At 35.2% G+C, this 26,235-nt stretch overlaps 2 protein-coding genes across 5 annotated transcripts; both read right to left on the bottom strand.

Moving 5' to 3' along the window:
* Window positions 1-10,821: 10,821 nt before the first annotated feature.
* LOC131660600 (probable boron transporter 6) lies at window positions 10,822-14,772 on the bottom strand. Its single transcript, XM_058929866.1, has 12 exons — window positions 14,452-14,772; window positions 14,031-14,306; window positions 13,802-13,940; window positions 13,550-13,709; window positions 13,267-13,433; window positions 12,905-13,078; window positions 12,722-12,817; window positions 12,507-12,623; window positions 12,116-12,423; window positions 11,745-12,024; window positions 11,355-11,573; window positions 10,822-11,264 (listed from the first exon to the last, which is right to left on the bottom strand). The coding sequence occupies exons 1-11, from the start codon at window positions 14,544-14,546 to the stop codon at window positions 11,355-11,357; spliced, it is 2,031 nt and encodes a 676-aa protein (XP_058785849.1). The 5' UTR covers window positions 14,547-14,772; the 3' UTR covers window positions 10,822-11,264.
* A 2,239-nt stretch (window positions 14,773-17,011) lies between these two features.
* Window positions 17,012-25,804, bottom strand: LOC131660599 (probable 1-deoxy-D-xylulose-5-phosphate synthase, chloroplastic). 4 transcript variants are annotated; one of them, XM_058929864.1, is made up of 11 exons: window positions 25,377-25,804; window positions 23,519-23,638; window positions 23,235-23,399; window positions 22,861-23,011; window positions 22,489-22,757; window positions 21,422-21,704; window positions 20,325-20,617; window positions 19,769-20,047; window positions 19,310-19,594; window positions 18,978-19,141; window positions 17,012-17,198 (listed from the first exon to the last, which is right to left on the bottom strand). In XM_058929864.1, the coding sequence occupies exons 1-10, from the start codon at window positions 25,518-25,520 to the stop codon at window positions 18,989-18,991; spliced, it is 2,142 nt and encodes a 713-aa protein (XP_058785847.1). In that variant the 5' UTR covers window positions 25,521-25,804; the 3' UTR covers window positions 17,012-17,198; window positions 18,978-18,988. The 4 variants fall into 4 exon arrangements, with proteins under 4 accessions (XP_058785847.1, XP_058785846.1, XP_058785848.1 ...); XM_058929863.1 differs by lacking the exon at window positions 17,012-17,198 and adding an exon at window positions 17,400-18,467; XM_058929862.1 differs by lacking the exon at window positions 17,012-17,198 and having other exon boundaries at window positions 18,581-19,141.
* Between the last annotated feature and the right edge of the window lie 431 nt (window positions 25,805-26,235).

The following is a 26,235-nucleotide window of genomic DNA, read 5'->3' as shown; positions in this document are numbered from 1 at the left end:
CTCTAGTTACAAACTGCTCAGCCAACTGCCAAGACTTCCTAGAGTATACTGATCACACGATCACTCTAGTTCCTTACAACTTAATGTAATTCTAAGAGTATTACAAATGCTTCTTAAAAGCTATAATCACAACTGTGATATTTCTCTTACAGTTTAAGCTTAATCTCACTAAGATATTACAACAGCAATGTAGTGAGCTTTGATGAAGATGAAGATTCTGAGTTGTGATTTGAACAGAGTTTCAGCAAGTTAATTTGAATTGTATTGGTGTGAAATCGTTAACCTTGCTTCTCATCAGAACTTCATATTTATAGGCGTTGAGAAGATGACCGTTGAGTGCATTTAATGCTTTGCGTGTTCCGTACAGCATTGCATTTAATGTTATACGCTTTTGTCAACTACCTCGAGCCTTGTTCACGCTGTGTCTACTGACGTAGCCTTTAGTAGCTTTTAACGTTCCTTTTGTCAGTCAGCGTAGTCTGCCACGTGTACTTCCTTCTGATCTGATGTTTGTGAATACGACGTTTGAATATCATCAGAGTCAAACAGCTTGGTGCATAGCATCTTCTGATCTTCTGATCTTGAAGTGCTTCTGAGCGTGATACCATCTTCTGATCTTCAGTGCTTCTGATCTCATGTTCTTCTGATGCTTCCATAGACCCATGTTCTGATTCTGCTTCGACCATCTTCTGATGTCTTGCCAGACCATGTTCTGATGTTGCATGCTGAACCATTTGAGACACAACTTCTGAGCGCTGAATTATGCGTACTCTTTATATATTTCCTGAAAGGGAAATTGCATTGGATTAGAGTACCATATTATCTTAAGCAAAATTCATATTATTGTTATCATCAAAACTAAGATAATTGATAAGAACAAATCTTGTTCTAACAATCTCCCCCTTTTTGATGATGACAAAAACATATATAAATGATATGAATTTGCGATCAGAAAGAGTAGACGGCAAAAGACAAATTACACAGCTATAGCATAAGCATATGAATATGTCTCCCCCTGAGATTAACAATCTCCCCCTGAGATAAATAATCTCCCCCTGAAATAAATACTCGAAGAACTTTGATAAAAGACTTCCCTGATTATTTCGGTAGAGACGATCATATAAGCTTCTGCCTTCAGAGAATTCATAGCTTCTGACTTCTGCTTCCATTGGACCGCTTCAGAACTTGAATTTCTTTAGATCCTTAGAACACTCACAGCTTCTGATTCCTGCTTCCATCGTGGACAGCTTCAGAACTTGAATTTCTTTGATCTTCAGAACATTCACAGCTTCTGACTTCTGCTTCCATTCAGGACAGCTTCAGAACTTGAATTTCTTTGATCTTCAGAACATTCACAGCTTCTGATTTCTGCTTCCATTCAGGACAGCTTCAGAACTTGAGTTTTCTGGATCTTCTAGATCATTCACATCTTCTGATTTCTGCTTCCCTCGAATAGCTTCAGAACTTTGAATGTCTACCAATCATCACTTCATGCTAGATTTGTATCAGAACATTGTTGAATGTACCAGAGCATCATCAGAGCATCTCTACATCCTGAAATGTTACAGAACAAAAACTAAACGACAAAAGTCAGCATGAGCGAGTTAGAACATAAAATGTATGTTTGAACACATTATATGTATCAGAGCCATATAGGCTGATATAGTGTATCAGAGCAAATAATGTATCAGAGCCATAACATTATATGTATCAAAGCAAATAGAATTTTGTCAGAACAGGATAGACAATGATATTCAAATTCTATTATCAGTGCTTCTGATTCATTCTCCTTTCTTGCTTCTGATCTCTGAAGCTTGACAGCACTCAGCAGCTTGCTTCAGTTTCCAAGAGCTTATTCCTTTTACAGAATAACACTTCTTATGGTTTTGCTTCTGAAGATTTACTTCACTTCTCTGTACCTGCAAAACACTTAAACCATGTAGAACTTGCAGTTCTTGTTAGTGAATGCAACTGATTAAATCAAATCATTTATCACAGTATTTCTCCCCCTTTTTGTCATATCATCAAAAAAATAGAAAAGATTCAGATGAATAAAACAGAACACATGGAGGAAGAAGATGATTTCATTAAGGTTCAACCAAAGGGTACAAAAGTACAGGATGAAAAGATCAGATGCACAGAAACAAAACAGATGCAAAGAAAAGAAAGAAACAACATAGACTCAATCTAAGATGGCCCTAGTCTTGACAAGATCTTGGCCAGCATCTGTTTAACATCGTTGTTGTGTCCTTCTTGCCTTTCAATGAAAGCATCATACTTGTCATTGAGTGAGCTTTGCTCATCCTGTCTCCTCTGAATCGCTTCTAGAGTCCTTGCAAGACGAGAAGGTTCATCAGAAGAAGCTTCACAGCTTTGATCCACAGGAATGACAACTTGATCTGCAGCTTTTATAGAAGTATCATTTGCTGGGATATCCTCAACAGGGTCTGATTCAGCAACATGATCTTCAGCTTCTGCTTCTTGCATAGAAGCATCTCCATACTCTGCAGCAGGAATTTCCGAGTCTCCATTTTCAAGTGCCTGAAGAATGGCAGCTAGATTCCTTGGAGCCGAAGGACCTTCAACTTCTGGTGGGTCAACAACTTCTGGAATGACCAAGTTTGGATCTTTCTCAGACGGGTTTTCCCTCAGATAGTCAAAGAGAGTCTTGAAGTCTCCTAGCAGAACAGGATACTCAGGAATCCATATAACCATGTCCCTGCATGGGTTTGCTTCCATTGCAGCAGCCAGTCTCAATACTTCCAATTCATCCACAAAGGGCTTCTCCTCAGCAGCAACACAATTTCTGAGAGGATGGTAGTATATACCATTATCTTCCTCCAGAAGGTAACCAGGGTAACCAGGGGCAGCAGCCACTAGTCTTTTCTGAACTCCCATTGCTTCTACTTGAAAATCCTTGCGAAATCTTCTCCAGAGATTTCTTGTAGAAACATCATCCAGACCATTTAGGAATGCATCCTTCAGAAGGTCTAGACTGCTAATCACCTCATGTCTGAAGAGTTCCAGGTATGTAGAAGGTTCAGGTTCAGGCGGATTGAAGGTGAATTTGTAGTCAGGATAGAGAAGACAGTAGGGTTGGGATTTTCTGGTAGGTAATGGATGAGATATAGAAGGTGGAGGTGCGGTGGTTGAGGAGGAGGGGATATCTGAGAGAATGATTGATGAGGTTGGAGTGTCAGATGGGATGGATTGAGGAGAGGGTGGAGTATTTGTAAAGGGAATTGGTGAGGGGAAATTATCAGAAGGAGTTGGTGGAAGAATGCTCAACGGTGTGGGGTTTAGAATGGGAGAGGAGAAGGATGATGGAGAAGGATTTTGTAAAGTGAAGTTTACTTTTGGTCCAGAAGGAGGTGATTGGGGAGAAGGTTTAGGGACAGAAGGAGGTGGAGTATAAACCTGCCTTGAAGATCTGGTTCTGTGTAGGGAGTCTCTGATCCTCTTATTTCTGTATTCAGAAGATCCCACCTTGTCAGGATCATAGGTGACCCTTAACTTCTTGGCTCTTTCAGCCTCATCTTCTTCAGCCTTTCTTTTTAACCTCGCCTGTCGTTCCTTCTTATCCTTCTTCAGAATATCCTCTTTAGATGGAAGTACTCTGCCACGGATCCAAGCAGGATCAACATCTGATTGCTTCCTCACGCAATCTTCCAAGTAAAACTTGACAACTTGATCAAGTTCTTTATGAAACAGAGAGATGAACCCTTTAACAGCAATTCTTCTAGACAGAATGTCAGGAAAGCTTGTGCACATAACAGGTACATTCTTAATGACTTCCAGTCCGAACAGATCAACACCATTGAAGATGGGACCTTGAGTTACTCCAAGAAAATGCGAGGCATTACGATTTCTGATGGAGTCCACCACTTTGCTTTCAATCAGAATGTCTGAAATCATCCTTCCGAAAGGAATGGTTGTTCTTGGAATATGAGGGTACTTCGCCCTTTCATCTTCTCTTGACTCAAAGATAGAGGTTTTCAGATTCTCAAATAGAATATGGGAGATGTTGATCTCTATCTTTTTGCCAATGCAGAAAAGAGTATACTTGTGAGTCGGACTGATGTAGGAGGAGCAGCGCATCTTTTTTCTATGGTGAAGAGAACCCAGAATAATCTCAGCCCATACTTTATAAAAAGGCTTTAAGTTGCCCGTAAAAGCAGAGTCAGTTCCAACAACCGTAGAGATTTGTTTTTCAACTAAAGTCCAGTCAACAGTATGGGGTTGAAACTCAGACCAACCTTCTTTATCATCAAGATTGTACAGCTTTCTGATGAGTTTCTCAGTGATAGTCACTTCATGCCCTAGCACGAATGAGATGATGGCAGTTGGGGTAACTGTTGCATGTACCCAAAACTCCTTTACAAGATCAGGATAAATTGGACCAACCAATCTATCAAGATATTTAGACCATCCTTGCTCAAAGATTCTTGCATCACACTGAAAGCCATTTGCCTTAAGGTTGTTGACGTCCACAGCCGATTCACATAGAACTTCCAGTTCTTTCGTGGGTATTAAGCATGTTTTCAACGGAGCATCATTTTTGCTTAAACGGTTCTGTGTGGAAGTGATACTATCTTTAGAGATTGATGAACGAGAAGATGGATTCATTATGATAATGCTTTGTGATCAAATCAAGAACTAGGGTTTGAAGAGAGATGCAACGAGATGAATGCACAAAAGAGAGAGAAAGAGAGAAAAAGTGGGAATGAAGATGAAGCGGGTTATTTAAAATATTTAAAAAGAAATCATTATGCATTTAATGAGAAATGACATTAGGAGAGAGAACACAGTAAATGAAATGATTTAATACAGTTACCTAGGTCGGCGTCTTTTCAACTGCACGCTTTGTACAAACCGTACAGACACGTGTTCATCATCAGATAATAGATGACAGCTGTAAATATCAGAGAGATTTTACGCCTTCAAATTCTGATTACTGCTTCTGAATTGATCTAATTTCTCTTCTGGAAATACTCCTTCTGAAGTGTGCTGATATAAGTCTGAATGATCTTCTGATCCATTACTTCTGATGTACACAGCTTCTGGAGGTTTACTTCTTTGTTCTGCAGCTTCTGATAAGACAAAACTGTATCTGCAGAAATTCTTAAGCTCTTTGTTTCATCAGAAACAAGTTTATCATCAAAACAGATGTTTATTGATTTGTCCACAATCAATGTTTCAATGTTGTATATTCTGTAGCATTTAGAGCATTCAGAATAATCAAGAATGAAACATCAATGCTTTAGAGACAAACAAAAACAGATGGTTCCAAGACTAATAAACTTTCTTTTCTGAATTCCTACAAACATAGTTTCTTCAACAGATTTAAGAACCAGAACTTGAAAGACAATCTTTCTTCCCTTCAAGTGTTGAGACCAACTTGAATCCAGGTGTCAAGTCATGTTGAATGTTGTCTTCTTTGTTATCAAGAGAATCTGCAAAAGAAATAATCTTTTTTGGTACCCACATCTTCTTGGGTCCTTTCTTGTTAGATTTTCTCAAGTTCTGATTGAACTTGGGTTTTACATTATAAGCAGTAGGAGGAACAGCATGATAATTTTTAATATGAGTTTCATGATATTTCCTAGGTTGTGTCACATGCTTCTTGGTGTGTGTTATGTGAAAGCTTTGTGCATGTGAAGTGTGCCTAATATCATGTGAGTGGCCATACTTGAACTGATCATACAATGGCTTGTATGTGAGTTTCATTTCATCAACAGGTTCAAGTTTGTATGGGGTTTCACCTTCAAAACCAATGCCGACTCTCTTGTTTCCAGACACAGCATATATCATAGAAGCTAGCTGACTTCTGCCAATACTTCTAGATAAGAACTTCCTGAAACTTAAATCATATTCTTTCAGAATATGGTTTAGACTTGGAGTGGATTTTTCTGAATCAGAAGGAGATCCAACATTATTGGATAGTTTTAAAAGTTTTTCTTTTAATTCAGAATTTTCCAATTCAAGCCTCTTTGTTTCAAATTCAAATAGCTTTTTCAGCTTTTTGTATTTAATACAAATCTGAGACTTGGATTCCAGAAGTTCAGTTAATCCGGAAACTAACTCATCTCTAGTAAGTTCAGAAAATACCTCTTCAGAATCTGATTCTGATGTAGATTCTGATCCGTCATCTTCTGTCGCCATCAGCGCACAGTTGGCCTGCTCATCTTCTGAATCATCTTCTGACTCATCCCAGGTTGCCATAAGACCTTTCTTCTTATGAAACTTCTTCTTGGGATTCTCCTTCTGAAGATTTGGACATTCATTCCTGAAGTGTCCTGGTTCATTGCATTCATAGCACATGACCTTCTTCTTGTCAGATCTTCTTTCATCAGAAGATTCTCCATGTTCAAATCTCTTTGAACTTCTGAAGCCTCTGAACTTCCTTTGCTTGGTCTTCCAGAGTTGATTTAGCCTTCTGGAAATCATGGACAGTTCATCTTCTTCTTCAGATTCTGATTCTTCAGGATCTTCTTCTTTGGCCTGAAAAGCGTTAGTGCATTTCTTGATATTAGATTTTAAAGCAATAGATTTACCTTTCTTTTGAGGCTCATTTGCATCCAGCTCAATCTCATGGCTTCTCAAGGCACTGATCAGCTCTTCCAGAGAAACTTCATTCAGATTCTTTGCAATCTTGAATGCAGTCACCATCGGACCCCATCTTCTGGGTAAGCTTCTGATGATCTTCTTTACGTGATCAGCCTTGGTGTATCCTTTGTCAAGAACTCTCAATCCAGCAGTCAGAGTTTGAAATCTTGAAAACATCTTTTCAATGTCTTCATCATCCTCCATCTTGAAGGCTTCATACTTCTGGATTAAGGCAAGAGCTTTTGTCTCCTTGACTTGAGCATTTCCCTTATGAGTCATTTTCAAGGACTCATATATGTCATAGGCTGTTTCCCTGTTAGATATCTTCTCATACTCAGCATGAGAGATAGCATTCAGCAAAACAGTTCTGCATTTATGATGATTCCTGAAAAGCTTCTTTTGATCATCATTCATTTCTTGCCTTGACAGCTTTGCGCCACTGGCATTTACTGGATGTTTGTAACCATCCATCAGAAGATCCCATAGATCACCATCTAGACCCAGAAAGTAACTTTCCAGTTTATCTTTCCAGTATTCAAAGTTTTCACCATCAAATACCGGCGGTCTAGTATAACCATTGTTACCGTTGTATTGCTCAGCAGAGCCAGATGTAGATGTAGTCTTTTCACTTTCATCAACCATCTTTTAAATGAAGCGTTTTTCTCTTCCTGAATCTTTTCTAAACACGGTTAAGTGCTTGCACCTTAGAACCGGCGCTCTGATGCCAATTGAAGGATAGAAAAACACTTAGAAAGGGGGGGGGATTGAATAAGTGTGACTTTAAATCTTGGACGATAAAAATAAATTGCACAATTATTTTTATCCTGGTTCGCTGTTAACGAAGCTACTCCAGTCCACCCCCGCAGAGATGATTTACCTCAACTGAGGATTTAATCCACTAATCGCACGGATTACAATGGTTTTCCACTTAGTCCGCAACTAAGTCTTCCAGAGTCTTCTGATCACACACTGATCACTCCAGGAACAACTGCTTAGTTCACTCCTAAGACTTTTTCTAGAGTCTACTGATCAACACGATCACTCTAGGCTTAGTTCACTCCTAAGACTTCCTCTAGAGTATACTGATCAACCTGATCACTCTAGTTACAAACTGCTCAGCCAACTGCCAAGACTTCCTAGAGTATACTGATCACACGATCACTCTAGTTCCTTACAACTTAATGTAATTCTAAGAGTATTACAAATGCTTCTTAAAAGCTATAATCACAACTGTGATATTTCTCTTACAGTTTAAGCTTAATCTCACTAAGATATTACAACAGCAATGTAGTGAGCTTTGATAAAGATGAAGATTCTGAGTTGTGATTTGAACAGAGTTTCAGCAAGTTAATTTGAATTGTATTGGTGTGAAATCGTTAACCTTGCTTCTCATCAGAACTTCATATTTATAGGCGTTGAGAAGATGACCGTTGAGTGCATTTAATGCTTTGCGTGTTCCGTACAGCATTGCATTTAATGTTATACGCTTTTGTCAACTACCTCGAGCCTTGTTCACGCTGTGTCTACTGACGTAGCCTTTAGTAGCTTTTAACGTTCCTTTTGTCAGTCAGCGTAGTCTGCCACGTGTACTTCCTTCTGATCTAATGTTTGTGAATACGACGTTTGAATATCATCAGAGTCAAACAGCTTGGTGCATAGCATCTTCTGATCTTCTGATCTTGAAGTGCTTCTGAGCGTGATACCATCTTCTGATCTTCAGTGCTTCTGATCTCATGTTCTTCTGATGCTTCCATAGACCCATGTTCTGATTCTGCTTCGACCATCTTCTGATGTCTTGCCAGACCATGTTCTGATGTTGCATGCTGAACCATTTGAGACACAACTTCTGAGCGCTGAATTATGCGTACTCTTTATATATTTCCTGAAAGGGAAATTGCATTGGATTAGAGTACCATATTATCTTAAGCAAAATTCATATTATTGTTATCATCAAAACTAAGATAATTGATAAGAACAAATCTTGTTCTAACACTGTTAACTTGTAACAGGTAGGTTCTCCTTCATTTTAGATTGTATCAACCAGGACCTACTTCTTATTAAAATGTATCAAAGTTGTCCTTAATTATTTATTAATTACACATGGTATTAAATTATAGAAACAAAACTAGAAGGCAGATATATCCAAAACTAAGCAAAACTGATATTAATCTGCAATTGTCATCAAAAGATTACATCAAAGTACCATAATCCATGTCTTACAACTTTAACCTTAACATAAACTAAGATCACCTATTTTTAAACAACATACAAATCAACACTACAATAATCAGAATTAAACATATCATGACATAAAAAAAGCATCATCATCATCTTCTAGACGTTCTTCATCATCTCCTTATTGTATGTGTCATCCTTCATAAGCATCTTAATTTGTACCTCCTTTTCATCACATTTGGAACACTTTAAGAATGCATTTGGTGGTGTCTCTGGTTTGACTTCATCCCTTTGTTGGTTTTCATACCACATAAAGAAATTGCAGCCAACATTCTCATGTTCATTCTGCAACCAAAATCATTAACATCAAACCCAACCAACTCAGGAAAGCGAAGGAGAATATACTCAAATTATTCACAACATACGTACGTACCTTAAAGTATCTGCAGCCCCAAAAAATCTTACCCAAGTTCCTTCCTTTCTTCTTAACTGAACTTATCACAGCTGTGGATCCACACATGCATGTTGGCTCGATTCCTGATTAGGATCCACTCGAAATTAGCGAAAACGAATTCTCAGCTCTCACATTTGTTCCACTGCCACTGTATTGAGCCATTAATGATGAATTTCAAAATTAGGGTTCTGGAATTTGGGGTTTCACATTTTGTTCCTCTAATTGTTAGTTTCAGTCCTTTATCTTTCTTTTAAAGTGAATTAATAGACACTGTCAGCAAGGTTAAGTGACACCTAAGCACCGTTTGTGCCACATCACGTTTTTTGGAACAAAATATGTGGACAAGGACAATGTGGAAGGCGTTAGTCATCTTAAAGGACTTAATTGTAGCGAAACCAACATAAAGGACCAAAGTATTACAATTAAATAACTTAAAGGACCAAGAAATAATTTAACCTATAAAATATTTGGTATAATCTCTCTAACCCCATCTTTTAATTTATACGAATTACTTTCTTTATTTTATTTCAGATGCAATTCACTCAAACAAAATCAATGACCTTCTTGGAATCGTTTCAAATCATGGTAACAAGGTTGTCCACAGTGTGGTAGAAATCTCCGAAAAACATATTTGGCTTAAGGCTAACTTTCTCCCTTTGATGAAGGATATTAGCCACGTTATCCACGCACTTGAAAATCGGCAAAGTGGGACCAAAAGACATGAATATGAAACCAATAAGAAAGGAAATCAACGTTGGTATTACTCCCTCCGTCTCATAATAAGTGTCCAATTTGAGTTTTGCGCGGTTCTTAAGAAAATGATTGGATGTGTTGGTTATAATGATAAAGTTAATATCATTTACTAAATTACCCTTATTTGTTATATGTAGTAAAGTAGTTGAAAAACGTGAAAGTTAATAAATAGGGGTATAGTAGTGAAAAAAATTAATAAATGTTGCATTGATTTTCTAAAGGGACATTTATTTTGAGACATGAAAAAAGTGCAAATGAGACATTTATTATGAGACGGAGGGATTACCATGATATGAAATGAAGGACAAAATTGATATATGTCCAGAAGCATTAGCCTTTATGAAATGGTTATCATAGATTCATAAACAAACGAATTGACTAAATATCTAAATAAAGTCATGTGAAGGCATGTGTCCAGTCCAACATTCCATAGAGAACACATTCCAAAATCGGTTTGTTAAAACGCATTTAATGTGTATGTTTTAAAATATACGACACGTCATTTTAAAACGTATAGAATTTTTTAATTATCGTTACTACTTTTTTATTAAAATTAAAAAGTTTCCATACGTACATTATTTCCTTTTTCTTTTAGTTTTTTAATTCAAAATTAATTTAAACTAATTTTATAAATACATTATCTATGTTTTATTTCATGAATTTATTCATCTAAAAAAATATTTACCATACTATTTAAAATAAATTCATTTATTAAAAAATATTGAAAATTGTAATATATATTTAAATGAAATGAATGAATTGTAATATATATTTAGATAATTTTTATAATTAGTGGATAAATAAGGTTAAATTTTTGTGATTGTGTGGTGAAATATCTTCACAAACTCTTGTATCCAATCAAAAGAACAATTGTTAACAAAAAATTGTTGAAGAATAAAATGAATCTATATGTTAGCTTCAAAAAAAGCATAATACATTTTTCACCCTTTCTTTTTTTTCCCTTTCACTCTCATACTATCTTTTCCCTCCACCCCAACCTAACTCTGGTGAATTTAAGATTGACCCTTGATTTCAATATTTCATTGTAACACTTTCCTACTAACATTTCAAAGCACAAATGAATTTTTCCTTTTTGCAATTCTTCTCTTTCCCCTATTGAATCCTGTCTTGTTCCAAAGAAGATCATCTCTTCAAGCTTAACTGATTACAAAAGAATCTTGAGAGCAGTCCTCTTCAGAGTCATACTAAAAAAAAATCAAACAATTTCTGCATCCTAAGAAACTGTTAACTTTCAGACATTGTATCCAGGTCAAACCTGTCCAAGATCAAAAGACAAACATAATAAATACAAACTGTGTGTTGTAATGAATCTTAAAAGTCAAGATGGATTGAACATGTCATTTACCTAAATGTGTCTGCCTTCATTGAAGCTGTTGCTTTGGTTTCGATCATTGAAGCTGTTGCTTTGGTTTCGATCGTTGAAGCTGTTACTGCGGTTTCGATCATTGAAGCTTACAGTTCTAAGTTTCAACTCTCCCCTGCTGGTTGTCATCTCGTCCAAAATCTCTGCATCATAGTAATCTTCCGTGCTTCCATCAGTATCACTACCACATGGTTCCGTATCCTGATCAAGCATATTCAGATGCTAAGTTGGAAAGCTTGGAATATAATATACTACTAATTAACAAAAGTATAAAGAAATAAAGAACACATGATTACTTATAAGTTTGGTCTCTTTTCTATGCAGTATACTCGTAACCAGAAATAAATACTCAATACTCGTAATAATCCATACCTTTAGTGACATGCTACGTATTCCACGCGGAGCACCGATAACTTCCTCGTATTCAGAAGCATCTAGTTCCTGAAGATCGTTAGGATTGAATACGTTTGGTAGAACGTGTTCTCGTAGAACTATGAGAAGGAAGAACGGTAGTGGAAACAAAATTCCACCAACCGGTATCCATGTGACCCCAAAACAGAACAGAAAATACGCGAACTGTAAGGCTGTAAATCCAGCTATGGTTTTGAATGGTACTGTCTCTACGAATGAGGCATGCGATTCTTGCAAAATTCTACATGACACAAAACAGACAATAACAACAATTAGTACTACACTAGCTTCTACATTGAGAAAAAAGTTAAAGCACAAGCTTGTTTAATTACTTGAAACGTCGGCTCGGGGCGATGAAGAGGAGCAATAGCCTTTCCCAGAACTGATTCCCTGGAAGACTATCAATGGCCATGTAAGCAAAATAACCCCATAAAACTGAAGTTGGTATCTTCTTGATAACGGAGATGCCTATTATCGACAGGCCAACCAGGAGGGACTGCAATAAGTTGGTCATTCTTTGTTCATTAACCCGGACCGGTAAATTAGCGTCTATGTATTTCTCAGGATCAAAAGGTTCCATTGCACCAGCCTTGGTATCAGATTTCATTACAGCTTCTTTCAAAGTCTCCAATTCTTTAACCTGTTACGATTTGAAAACCAATGCTAAATGTATTAATATTAACCCAACAATACACACAGAGCTATCAATCCAACAATACATACGCTAGGGGCTGTATCCATTTCAACGAACACGGCTTGCATTTTTCCATATAACTCAGAGCTGGTACTGTGTTGTTCCATGCATTCCTTGGCGCTTTTCACAACCTTCTTTCGGATCAGCTGTAAATCAATGGTGTTACACATGGATATAAACTGAGTTGAAGTTTAAGAGGAAATTAAGAGCCAAGAGTCTTGATGCAAAAAAAATTGATGCTTACCTGCCTCTTAAGAACTGCCAAACTCTTTGTATGCATGGGGGACTGTGGAAGGACTCCGTTTGAAGGAGGAAGGCCAAGGAGACCGCAAATCAAAGTCTAAAGACACGCCATAGAGATAATTACGTCAAGCAACTTTATCAGCAACATCGAATAACATAAATCCATATTCTAGGAATAACATACCATTATTCCAAGTAGGAAAACATCATAATGGTAGGCAGATGGTTTTTGAAGGTTGAATTCTTTCTGTTGTGCCATCTTAGAAGCCACACTATGATCGAAAAAGTATAAACCCGCTATCATCGAAGCTGGAACAATTGCCCCAAATATATAAGCCACAGGTACCTTCCACATATCCTGGAGTTCATACTAACTGTTAGACTTTGATGGATATTAGGACTTGCCTAAATTAAATTGATCACACGTTATAGTTAACAGTTTGAACAGTGACACGTATCAGTGGACACGTCTTGAATCTGAAGTGTTGGTGCTACACATGCGTATATTACATGGACAAAATCAACAGAACTATGAAAACAATGTACCTTCACCACTGTCCAGTGATAAAGAGATGCGGGTTCCCAGGGAAGGGGACAAAACAACCTTCTAGGAACATCATGTGGAACGGTGCTAGGCTTTATATAAGATACTGCAGTCCACAACACTACCATCAATGGAACCCCATAATCTGCAATAAAGCCTCGTAGCTTCCCTGAATCGAAATGCAAGAACAAAGATCAATGGAGTCATAAGGTAAATCAAGTGTAAACAACTAAAAAAAAAATTGTTTAAGATTAAGTGAGGTATTAGATTTTTAGAATCACTTACTTGTTCCATATCTCCATGTTCTTGCTCTTCTGCTTTTAAGTGCAGAGACAATTAGTCCTAGAGAGAAAATGACTGCAAGTAATCCATTTGTATACTGCCATTGAATTTGCTCCGACGAAGGATCTTCAACTTTGGGATTGCTGAACTCGCCTATCAGTCCCTGCGGTTCAAACAATTATCGTCAAGTTGATTGCCAAATTCAAACTACACATTATTTTTGCTTGAAAGAGGAAACAAAACAATCAACAACACCTTTATAGCCTCTTGAAAGAAAAGAACAGTGATAAGCATGCCAAATAACTCCCCAGCAATTCTTGTAAATCTAGTGATAATATTGCAAGCATTAAAAATTGCAAGCAAAATTAACATTAACGCCGTCCAAACACAAACCCTGCAACGCAAAAAGTTCGATAACTATCGTTATTTCGGAAATGTAACAAACCCTAGAAACAGAAATTAGTATAAAGCTGAAATAGCTTACCAACCAGCCCAAGCTAAAAAGAGCTCAGCACCCAAATCAGGTGTATTTTTGCAGAAATTGTAGAGATAAGTATACATTATAACAGTCGGTTCCGCAACTCCTAAAATCAACAAAGGTTGGCCACCTATAATCGAGTGGATAATTCCACAAATAGCAGTAGATGCTAATGTTTCGACCGTGCTCAAGCTTCCATTTGTATCCCTACTAAGTTGCTCTCCAAATGCAATAACAGGAAGTGCAGAAGCAAAGAATATGTAGAAAGTCGGAGCCAATATGCTGCCATTATTCATAAAACCCAATTCAGAAACATAGATCAATAAAAAAAGCTGCTAATAAATCAAACACATATCAAAATCACAAAATTTCTAGTCCTAGACAATATGAAATCGAACAAGAACAACCAAATGAACGAATGCATTACCTAACACCAGAACAGATTGCACAAACCCAATCTTGCTTATAGCATTTAGCTCTTCCTTTAACATCTTGAACAATTCCCTCGAACGGTGCCCCCATGTTAATTTCCTCCCACAGCTGAAGGAGAAAACTGTATATTATGCAGAGATAATTAGACACAGACCAATGAACAGATTAATTTCAGAAAATGTAATGTGTAAAGTGAGGAACTTCAATTAATACTAATAATGAAGTGAATTTATTTGCATGTATATAAGAAGAAAAGGGGAAATGAATGAAAGCGCGTTGAAGAGTAGTTTGACAGTAAAAAAAATCAAGTCAGAAAGGGACAAGATTGACACTTTAAAACAGTTGGATGCATGTGATTTTCAAAATGTATTTGAATTCTTGAATTATTCATTTGTATATACAGCCGAAAAAACAGTGAAAATTATATTCTATATGAATATTAAAATAAAATAAAGAAAATATTTAAAAAACAACTATTTCGAGAGTGTAATGAATATAGTTAGGTTAAATGTCACTTATCAGGTTCGAATCCAATCGCTCACATAGTTGAGTAGAGTTTGAGTTTTTAGTAGTTATTCCTCAAGCTGATAAAATAAATAAAATGCTAAAGAATTATTGTCATTATTTCTAGAAGGTAATCATTTCTATTTCATGTTCTCTCAATAATTCAAATAATAGAAAAATGTATTTCCCGCATTAAAGTGGGACCTAGAATGATAAATGTGTTTTATTGTAAAGAACAAATTTAGAAAAATGAGGGACCAGTCAAAGTTGAGAGGCGCAAACAGGAACAAGAGAGTAATTAAAAATGCAAAAAAGGTGCTGACATTTTTCAAAGGTAACGAAGAGGCACCGCGAATGATGGAGAGAAAGCTAATGAAGAAGCTTTAGCGGCAGGTGGGAGGGGCGGCACGGACGGACCCTCGGGGAAGAGAAGGAGGGTCCCCGGAGAGAAGGTGGGGTCTTCTCTCTCTAAAAGTTGGTGTAGGCGAGGAGAGAGAAAGAGAGAGATGAGAGGGAAGAAGGGGTGTGGTGGTGGAATGGGTTACATGGAAAATAAGAAAATGATACGCGGGATTTGTGGGGTCTACTATTTCTAAACATGGGAGATCCACTTCACCATCCTACTCTATAGGATGTGTAGGTCCTATGATGGAAGCTTAGTTCCTACTACTATACTACTTTGATTAATTATTACTTCAAATTAACTTATAAAATGTTAACCGATCCTATTTATAATTTTTTTTTTACTTTTTAAATATATTTAATAAATAATAAATAATGTATTTGAATATTGTCCAAATATATTATTTATTTAATTTATTTAAAAAATAACTTTTTTTTTATAAATAAGGTCACAGGAAATAATTAGTAGTTTATAAGAGATGGAATTAATCAAATTATAGAATACAACAAACAGAAAATGAGCTATAGTGTTGAAGTTAATTACTTGATAAAGTTAACTATTGAGTTAATTGATAAATATAAAATAACATAAAAAATAAAAAATATTGATTAATATTTAGATTTATTCAAGTAAGATAGTGGTGATAAAAGTGATAGTATAAAATAATACACTATTGTATTGTGATTATGAGTCTAAAAGGTCACACTTAAATATATTTTGGGTGAAATATTAAGAAAAGCATACAAGAAAGCATTAAGAGTTCTTTTTATAGGACACTTTTACATGTACATTTCTTCTCTACAATTTTTTAAAAATCCAAATTTAATCTTTCATAATTTATATATTTAAATTTATTTGCGATGTCTTTTTAAAAAATTATTCTCAAAAATATTATTATCTATCGTTCAACAATAATATTCATGTCTCGTATCACAATATCAATCATATTGGTTATTCGACGATCTATAATAACTAATTATTTCCTGTGACCTTATTTATAAAAAAAAGTTATTTTTATAAATAAGGCTATATTATCCTATCAATCATATTGGTTATTCCACAATCATATTATAAGACTATAAATAATAAGAACAATAGGATAATATCATAGTTAAATAATATATGTGAATATCTAAATCTATCTCTACGATTTAACTTTTTGATATGTGAATTATTCTAGGTATAAACCTAAAGAATGTAATGTGTTCACAAATAATTTAAAACAATTAAACTATTTTAGACATAAATACTTATCTTTGGTTTAACAATTAAACCTAAGATTGTTTCTACATTAGATTAGAATCACAAACATGTTCAAGATATAACTAGCATTAAACACAATAATAAAGATAAATATGATTCAATTACTAAAGAAAGTAATGTCATCATCAAATTCAATTTATATAATCTATAATAACATATAAATCTAAAGAAAATATATTCTTACTTCAAGAGTAAGTGTAGAAGAGTTATTTCATATCTTAATCATTGATTTTTATTAATCTAACAATTTTAATTAAATCTTTATATAAAAAAATATTTTCAAAAATAATTAGATTAAATGATATATTAAACCGGCTAGATTAATGAAAATCAATGATTAAAATTTTGAGTAACCTTTCAATCCTTTACTGAATTCACTTCAACCTGTCATCTTCGATAGTCTTGACCCTATTTATAAATTTTCAAATCTGTCTTCATTCGTTGGATTCGTTGGGTGAAGAGTGAACCGCCCAACAAATTGAGATTTTCAACTTTCTTCACGTCAAAATAATCTTCAATCTACCTTTGACCGCCTTAAGTCCGATATGCTAAATGTGGCTCGCTGATAGGCTCTAAAAGAGAATACTATCAAAACCCTAAGAAAGTTTTAAAATTCTACACTAGAGAAAAGATAAACTAAACTAAAAATAAACTTTATTGATTTCTTTTTTGATACTCTAATGTCTCAATGAAACTACAATATATAATGTTACTAGTGGATAACAAACTAAAAAACTCAAATATTAATAAAGGCTCAAATAAATATCAATACAAATAAAACTACTAATATAACTTTTTAATTAACTTAAATATTAAATTCTACTCTCTATCACTCGCCCAACAAATTTTCTCTATTCACCCAACAAAATTTCTCTATTTTACCATGAAAATTTTATGTTTCAGATTCGATGGTCGAGGGATGCTCACCCAACCAAATTAGTTTGAGTTTAGGCCTTCAAGATTTGGCTCCCTTGCTCAATGTTGCTTGAATTTTTTTTTCTTTCTTTCTTGAGTTTGTATTCATCAAACTTATTACTTTCAAATAGTTAAACATTAGGATCAATTCACGATTACAAGACATTATTCATTCTATGCACAAATCAGAGATTTTCTGAGTTACTTCATGTGAAAATAAGTGAATGAGTGTGTGTGAAATCAATAGTGATATTCAAATATATTACACACTCATCAACTCTTCCAAACTCAGTATTTTATTTTCCCTCGAACAAAAGTGAAGACAAACACACACATAATTTTCAAATCATCAACATACAATACAACAACCTAAGATTTTTAATCAAACATGATTTTTCAATTCCTTACCAGCTTCCTTTAAGTATATCTATGAAGAAATTGCTACACTAGAAAATATAATCTGAAATTTCAATAAAAAACTAACCAAAAAGAATAACTGCCTCACAAATGTATCAACTCAAATAGGATAAGTGTTTGGCTCAGAGACCATACAAAAATATTTTACATCAAATCAAATTGATTTTAATCTAAGTAAATGCGAAAGAATTTTCAATCAAAGATCACTGAAGCTGTTTTTTGATATTGTACCATAGTCAGATTTGGAAAGAATCATTATTTCTTTTAAGTATTAAAAAATCATTGCTACATTCAAGCTCTAGCTCCATAATTTCGGTCAAATTGATTTTTCGTAGCAAGCATTGCCTTGCTCCATAGAAACTGATTCAAGATCAGCTATAAGGCTTATATGTCGGCAACAGTTCCCTCAATCTAATGACTTCTGAAAAACTTAAAGAGAAAAACAAAGCTTTGCAATGCCAATGCAATGAATAGCAAGGGACTGTGGCAACTTATGTACAGAACGAGATCTAAGAATGGAAGAAAAAAACTATTAGTGAGCCAAAGATAAGATATATGAAAAGGAAATTTGTGATATGCTAATGAAAAAAATCTAAATCCTAGAAAGAAGTATATATCTGATTGACTATGGAACGAATCTCGTGTGAATTTTTCTTTCTGCTTCAAGGAAACGTTAAGAGTAGAGAAAAGAGAATTTTAACCAAAAGATGATGGACATCCATTTCACAAAACCAAATCCCAAACCATTGTCAATATCCAACTTTTAAAAAACCGGTTCTGATTATATTTGTGGTTTGGATGTAGAACCAGATATTGGCAATTGGCAACAATAACATAAATCTTCACTTGTTAAACTGTCCCAAATTATTATATTAACATCCCCCCGTTATATTTTACACTCATTTCTATACAATTAAAATGGCATCAGCAAGCATGTAAAACAGAACTACACAAGTTACAAACATCAGCAAATCTAATAAAGCTTTTGCATTCATCATATCTGAGAAAAGACATAGCACCTTTGCCCGATTCAAAAGCACATAAACGATAGAGCTTCACGGGTACGGCCCAGTAAACTCAACGCTGTAGCAGCAATGTGATGTCCAGTCAACCCCGCTTTGTCAAGCTGTTGATTTGGTGATGCATGTTCAATGTAACTGTCTGGTAAGACAATTGGGCGCCACTGAAAGAGTTGATCCCGAAAAATGAATCAGAATATCAGAAACTCGCTCACAAGAAAAACAAAATTGAGTTATGCTTTGCCAGAGAGGTTATGTCAATAATTACCAATAGCACATTTAGAAGCCCCGAATATTTTTGAAAGCATTACGTTGTTTAAACTAATAATTACCTTAATTCTCCGGTCAAGAAGTCCATCAAGAGCAATAAATTGAGCAACATGAGAACCAAATCCTCCAATAGATCCTTCCTCGACGGTAACTAAAAAAGAATGGTGTTTACAAAGCTGCCTCAGAAGCTTGATGTCTAGGGGCTTGCAGAACCTTGCATCAGCAACAGTCACCTCAACACCAAGATTTGCAAGAAGAGAATGAGCATTTAGACAGTTACGAACCATTGATCCATATCCCAGTAAGACAACATCTTTACCTTCAACAAGAACTCTTCCCTTTCCAATCTGTGTATGAATATTACAACAACTTCATAATTAAAAAAGGAGATACATTATTATGACAGATTTTCGGAACTTAAAATTGAAAAACACTTTAAGTTAGAAATTAGTTTTTCCTTTTCATAGTAATAGGTGTCAGCATAACTCAAAATTATCAAGAAAACAATGTTGCCCAATTACCTCTATTGGGACTCCATCATCTATAGTGTGGCCTTTATTAACCAAGGCACCTCTAGGATACCGAAAGCAAACTGGCCGGTCATTGATGTGAGTAGCAGTAGCCACCATGTTCACAAGTTCAACCTCGTCAGACGGTGCCATTACAATCATGTTTGGTAAGCACGACATGAACGTTATATCAAACGCTCCACACTGGACGGGACCATCCGAACCTACCAATCCTGCACTTGTAATGACAAAACGCACTGGAATTTTCTGTTGATCAACATCATGAACAACCTAGACATGACACACAACATGTTCAAATTCATAACTACTTAAACCATTATGCAATGCGCACTAACTATCTATTCTTCATACAAGTAGAAAGTGTCAGATATATAAAGTCTAGATTCTCTTAAGATTCATAAAGTACAATTCCCTAAGACAAAAGCTTTAGTAGCTTTATGCAGTGACCTGCCCTAACTAAAGATATGGTGTTCTTTGAGAAATTCTTATAGTCTGTTAACAACTTATAGTGGTTATCAAGATATATTAGGGTGAAATAAGGTTGGACCTGATCATAGGCTCTCTGTAAAAAGGAAGAAGGTATGATGCAAAATGGCTTCAATCCACCACATGACAACCCTGAAGCAAACGTGACTGCATGTTGCTCGGCAACTCCCATATTGAAAATCCTATCTGGAAATTTTTCCCGAAACAGTTCAAGTGATGGTTCCGATGTGATTCCTGCATGAACAACCACAATATCTTTGTCTTTCTCAGCTTCTGCAACCAAAGACTCCACAAAGCAATCACCATATGTTTGAGGCTGACCAGCATTGTAGAACAAATCAGAACTAACATATTCTGAAAAGTTAACATACACTATTAATTAGAAAGTGAATGGACAAATCACATATTATTCAAATATTCAAAATATTGAGGAAGTCAAACAAATTCCTGGTATTCAAAAGCATGGTACTATACCTATAGATATATTAATTTTCCACCAGAAGCCAAATAAATACAGTGTTTGTTTCACCTCATATCAGGAAAAGATGAAAAAACTTGGAAATAATATTTAAATCGATCGAGAAGAGGGAAAAATAAATAAATGCAGTGTTGGTTTCACCGCATATTTCGTTTCCGCTATCGGGCCACCCACCATTTATATCCACACTCTAGATGTTCAGTCTTGGGGTGAGGAGGTGTGTTGAAGATACTCACATTGAAAAGGATATGGTCTCAATATATGTTTATAAGTGGGGGTAAATGGCAATCCTCACCTTAAAAATCAGTTTTGTAAGGTTGAAAATCAGTTTTGTAAGGTTGAGTTAGGCTCAACCACAATTCTTAAGATCATCCTTTATTTTTTTTCCAAGTTCTCTCCACCCCTTCCTCCTAAACTTTCAAACAAAGCCTTAGAGTTTTGTCCTATACCATAGCTATAGAATGGTTATGTCACATGACCATTTTAACAAAAAAGTATGTGACAAAAATTGTTGTCTTGTCCAGTTCCTCGGAAATTGTTATTGTCGTTTTAAGCAAATCATCAGATTCCTAATCTGAATTATCATTTTAATTACAAGAAAAAACATTTTACAACAAGAAATAGTAGGCAGGGGAACAAAAACATATGATACATTTATGACAGAATAGCAAAAGCAATACCATCCTGCTGCTTGTCTGTTGTATTACTTTTCTTATTGTGTTCTCCAACCTGATTTTCATCGGTTATAACATGAACCAAGACAGGACCCATTGAATCCAAGGAAGCTACTTCTTGAAGAACACATATGAGATCTTCAATATTGTGTCCATCCACCGGCCCTATGTAATACAACCCAAGCTCTTCAAATAGAGTAGAACCTAGGGGACCCATCATACCACGAGCATATTCATCTACTTTAGCTGCCAATTCATGCATGCCCCTGCCAATACGTTTTGTAACACCCTGTGATAAAGCAGAAAAATTGCCACACACTTAAATATAACTTGAACATGAAGAGCGAAGCATTAAGATTTAGAGACTAGAGGCTAAAAAAGGATTATCATAATCACATTTAAGACGGATCACTTATTTTTAATGAGAAAAATATTGAAACGCCGGAGCAAAGATGAATACAACCATTAAAAAATACAAGCAAGCATTTTTATTTTGGGAGTTGGTGGGGGAGGGAGATTTGCATATTCATTTATGAAAAAAAGTATCAATTTAGTCCCTAAACTATCAATCTCTCTCCAATTTAGTCCCTAAACTACGTAAGTATAATAAATAGTCTCCAAAGTATATAAAATTCGTCAATTTAGTCCCTGCTATTAACATGTTATGGGCAAAATTGACATACTTCTATGTACTTTAGGACTAAATTGACAGACTTTCATGTACTTTTCTACTTATTATATTTATATAATTTAGATTAAATTGAAGCGAAAGTGATAGTTTATTCACTCATTTATATTTCCTAAGCTATACAAAGACAGAGCTGAGCAGTCACGTTAAATCAAAAAGGAAAGCAGAATATTTTTTTTACCGGCCTTAAATCATTTCCTAATACTTTTCATTTATTCGTTTCGTAGTACTTGTCTATCATGCAGACTTTCTTTTTATTGAAAGCCCATTTAAAGTAGAAATGATGTGGCATTGTCACGTGGACCCTGCATGCTAGCAACACACCGAATGCTAATTTACAACTATCTTGCATTTTCTCTGAAAAGAAGGAGAAAAGGATGCATACCTTAGCAGCTTCTCTAAACCTTCGGAAAGATTTACTGGATTGGAGCCTGCTAAGGGTACTAGATAGGGCATTCACAGAGGTTTTTGAGCCCTCCTCAGTTTTGGGGAGTAAAGAGTGGCGGCTATCATTCAAAATCACCACCATATTTGAGTCCAAATATCCCGCATTTCCCATTGCCTCATACACCTGACCAGACATAGTTGTCCAATTGCTGATAACTGCAACTATACGTTCTCGTCTTCCTTTAATATCCCTCGCAACTGCCATGCCTGATATTAAATATACTATATATTAATTTGAGGAGATTTGAGATTTCACCTATAGGAATTTTATCAGTTCATTGATGAAACATAGAAGAAAAATATAAACTACCAAGTCCGGCAGATATACTGTTGCATCCATGACCTGCACCAAATGAATCATATTCACTCTCAAACCGAGAAGTAAAACCAGAAAGTCCATTCTTTTGTCTGATTGTCCTCAAACGTAATCTCCTTCCAGTAAGCATTTTATGTGCATATGTCTGCAGACAAATACACATAGGTTACATTACCTGTAACAGCTTTTTCATTGAACTGTTAGAAAACGAACTCCCTGAAAAGGGAATATATATTTATTGCAAAATGAACTACACAAAAGAACAATGTTAACAATTTGTAATTTGCAATCAACTTTCCACTATTCAAACAATGAAACTTGAAGTGAAAAGGGAGCACTGGCATTTTTGCTTATAAGTAAAATCTTACTTGATCACCAACATCCCACAATATCTTGTCTACTGGAGCATGGAAAACATGATGCATTGCAACTGTCAGCTCCGTCGCAGCCATACTTGGATTTGGGGATATTTGTGTACCTGACAAAACAGAATACAAATCTAAACGGATTTCAGCAGCGAGTTGTTTCAACTCCTGCAAAAACAATTATATAGATAATCAGATACTTCAGGATTACAAGTTCCAAGTAAGGTGAGAGCAAACAGGGGTAAACTTAAAAAAAAAAAAAAGCTAATGAGCTGCTTAGAACTGACCCTAAGGGATAAGTTCTTCAAGCAAAGAGGGCTTTCAATTGTGTCAAGAATGGGCGTTGGTTCTTTCTCCCAGTAGAAATCATCAATATCAGGCCGTGCACATACTCGGTGAACTAATCCCTGCATCCATGACCATGATCTATTAGATACTACCAACCAACTCATCATTCGTCCAATAATGAACTGCATATCAGCTTCTGTTGTACATATAACATTCAACTAGGATGGTAAATACCATAACATAGTAAAATTATGATCCCTTATGAGTCCATAGTCATTTCAAATCCTACAAATGCTTATGATATAAATTCAAACTACAAAAACCTGATTATAAAAGTCCTTTTGAAGAGTTGTAAGATTCTGGGGAAAAAAAAAATCCAATACACCCCCTTAGTGTCTTATCAACATTCCATAATGTACCATAAGTTCTACACCAACCTCGAAGTCGAAAATAATTAGACACCTTAGCTACCAGTACCACTCAATTTCAATCTACATTACTACTTGTAGAAAGCCTTTCAAATCTTAGTTACTAAACAAGAGATAGAAGTAAAAGGCATTATAATTTTCCATTGATCATCACTTATCACTTATGTCCTATGAAACACGTACACCAAAAACACGACACTGACACGTCGACACCGGTAATATTTTGAAAAATGAATAGGTTAAACGTAATCACGAGTGTCAGTGTCGGACACCTGCACTGACACACTTTTTTTCACTTATGTGCTATGAAGCACGGACAACAGAAACATGACATGACACGTTGACATAGGTAATACAACAACAACAACTAAGCCTTATCCTACTAAGTGTGGCCGACTACATGGATCAACTTGCGCCATAATATTCTATCCAAGACCCTCCTTCAATCTAAATTGTTAACACAAGATCTTTCTTAAGAAACTTCTCTTACGGTCTTTCTAGATCTTCCACTCCCTCTAATTCTTTTTTTACTTCTCTAAATCTAATCTCCTCTCCTTACCACAGAATCTACAGGTCTACTCTCTACATGCCCAAACCATATAAGTTTATTTTTCACCATCTTCTCTAATATAGTTGATACCCCAACATTCTCTCTAACATTTCCACTTCTAATCTTATCCTACCACACATCCAATGCAACATCCTAATCTCTGCTACACTTACTTTATTCTCATGTTGATTCTTAACCGCCCAACATTCTATCTCGTACAACATCGCAGGTCTTACCACAGTCCGATAAAATTTTCCCTTCGACTTGAGCGATACCTTTGTGTCACATAGAACCCTTTAATGACGCCCTCCTCTATTTCAACCACCCAGCTTGAATTCGATGATTTACATCCCCTTCTATTTCTCCATCATCAAGTATTACAGACCTAAGATATTTAAACCGTGTGACTTGAAGGTGTGACTTGGGGATGATATGATTTTTTTCAACTTTCACCTCTAGGTTAGAAATGCTTATTCTTTTTTGAACTTGCATAACCCGTACCAAACTGGGTAAAAGGAGAGGGGCATAACCATTCGACAACCAACGTAAAACTTTTATCGAATCTCTATGACATCAATCATCTACAAAATAGTATAGATAGTAGTAGTATTTTTTTAAAAAAATAATAAGTTAAACGAAATCACAAATGTCAGTTTCGGACACATGCACTGCTCTGACACTTTTTTTTTTTAAGAGGTGTGGTGCTAAAGAGCTTATGTGTCTAACACCATATTAATTATCTGATTTCATTTCCATTTAAAATGATTTTCGATACCTAACAGAACGAGAAAGTAACTAATTGGTTCTAACCTAACCTAAGATTCAATTAAGTAATTCGGTTATGTAACAGCTTGCGAAAGGACAGAAAAATAGAGATACCTGGGAAGAAGAATACAAGGTGATTCTGGAAAGGTCTACGTGAGAAGGAAATTGGGAGATTGAGCAATCGAATCGGCGAATTAGGGATTGGGAATGGGAATGAAAATGGATTCCAAATGGGTGTCTAGCAGAAACAGTACCCATTGAGATTGTTACGGAAATCTTCAAAAAATTTAGCTCGACGAAAATATGTTATTATCTTTCAGAATCGGGGCTACTAGTTGTTTCGTACGAATCAATGTAACGTCGAGAAAAATAAATTGATATTTGATTACATTAGGAATACAGATTGTTAGAAATCGAAGCAAGACAAAAAATTTGCCCAGAATCTATCTAATCATCGATTCTCGCTATAGTCAGTCTCTCATTCACACTGCGTTTGGTTTAGAAGAAAATGGGAGGAGAGAAAGATGGTGGAAGGAAACCTTATCCAGCGTTTGGACCAATGACGAAAATCTAGAGATTAAAAATCTAGATGGCCTACAATTATAATTTGTTTGTGTTGAAAGTACACAAAAATCAAATATTCAAATATAAATTACTAGGATTTAAATTCTTTCAATACATTGTTTTTATCTAGAAGTTGTTTTTTATAGATACTAACAATTTATTTAAATTAATTTTTCAAATATTTATTATTTTTAAAAAATAAATAAATAGAGATTACAAGTTCCAAAGTGCATTTTTACAGTCTGATTTCTTTACACAAATATCAATTCAATTGAATTAAGAGAATATATTTCTAATTCTATTTATAATAGAAATGTATAGAAGAGTTATTCTAAATTTTATTAATTTTCATTATTCTAATAGTTTTAATTGATTATTTAATATAATTAAATTTTTATATAAAAAATTA

Source organism: Vicia villosa, linkage group LG3, assembly GCF_029867415.1.
Source record: "Vicia villosa cultivar HV-30 ecotype Madison, WI linkage group LG3, Vvil1.0, whole genome shotgun sequence".
Classification (NCBI taxonomy): domain Eukaryota; kingdom Viridiplantae; phylum Streptophyta; class Magnoliopsida; order Fabales; family Fabaceae; genus Vicia; species Vicia villosa.
This window is presented reverse-complemented; position numbering and strand designations above follow the sequence as displayed.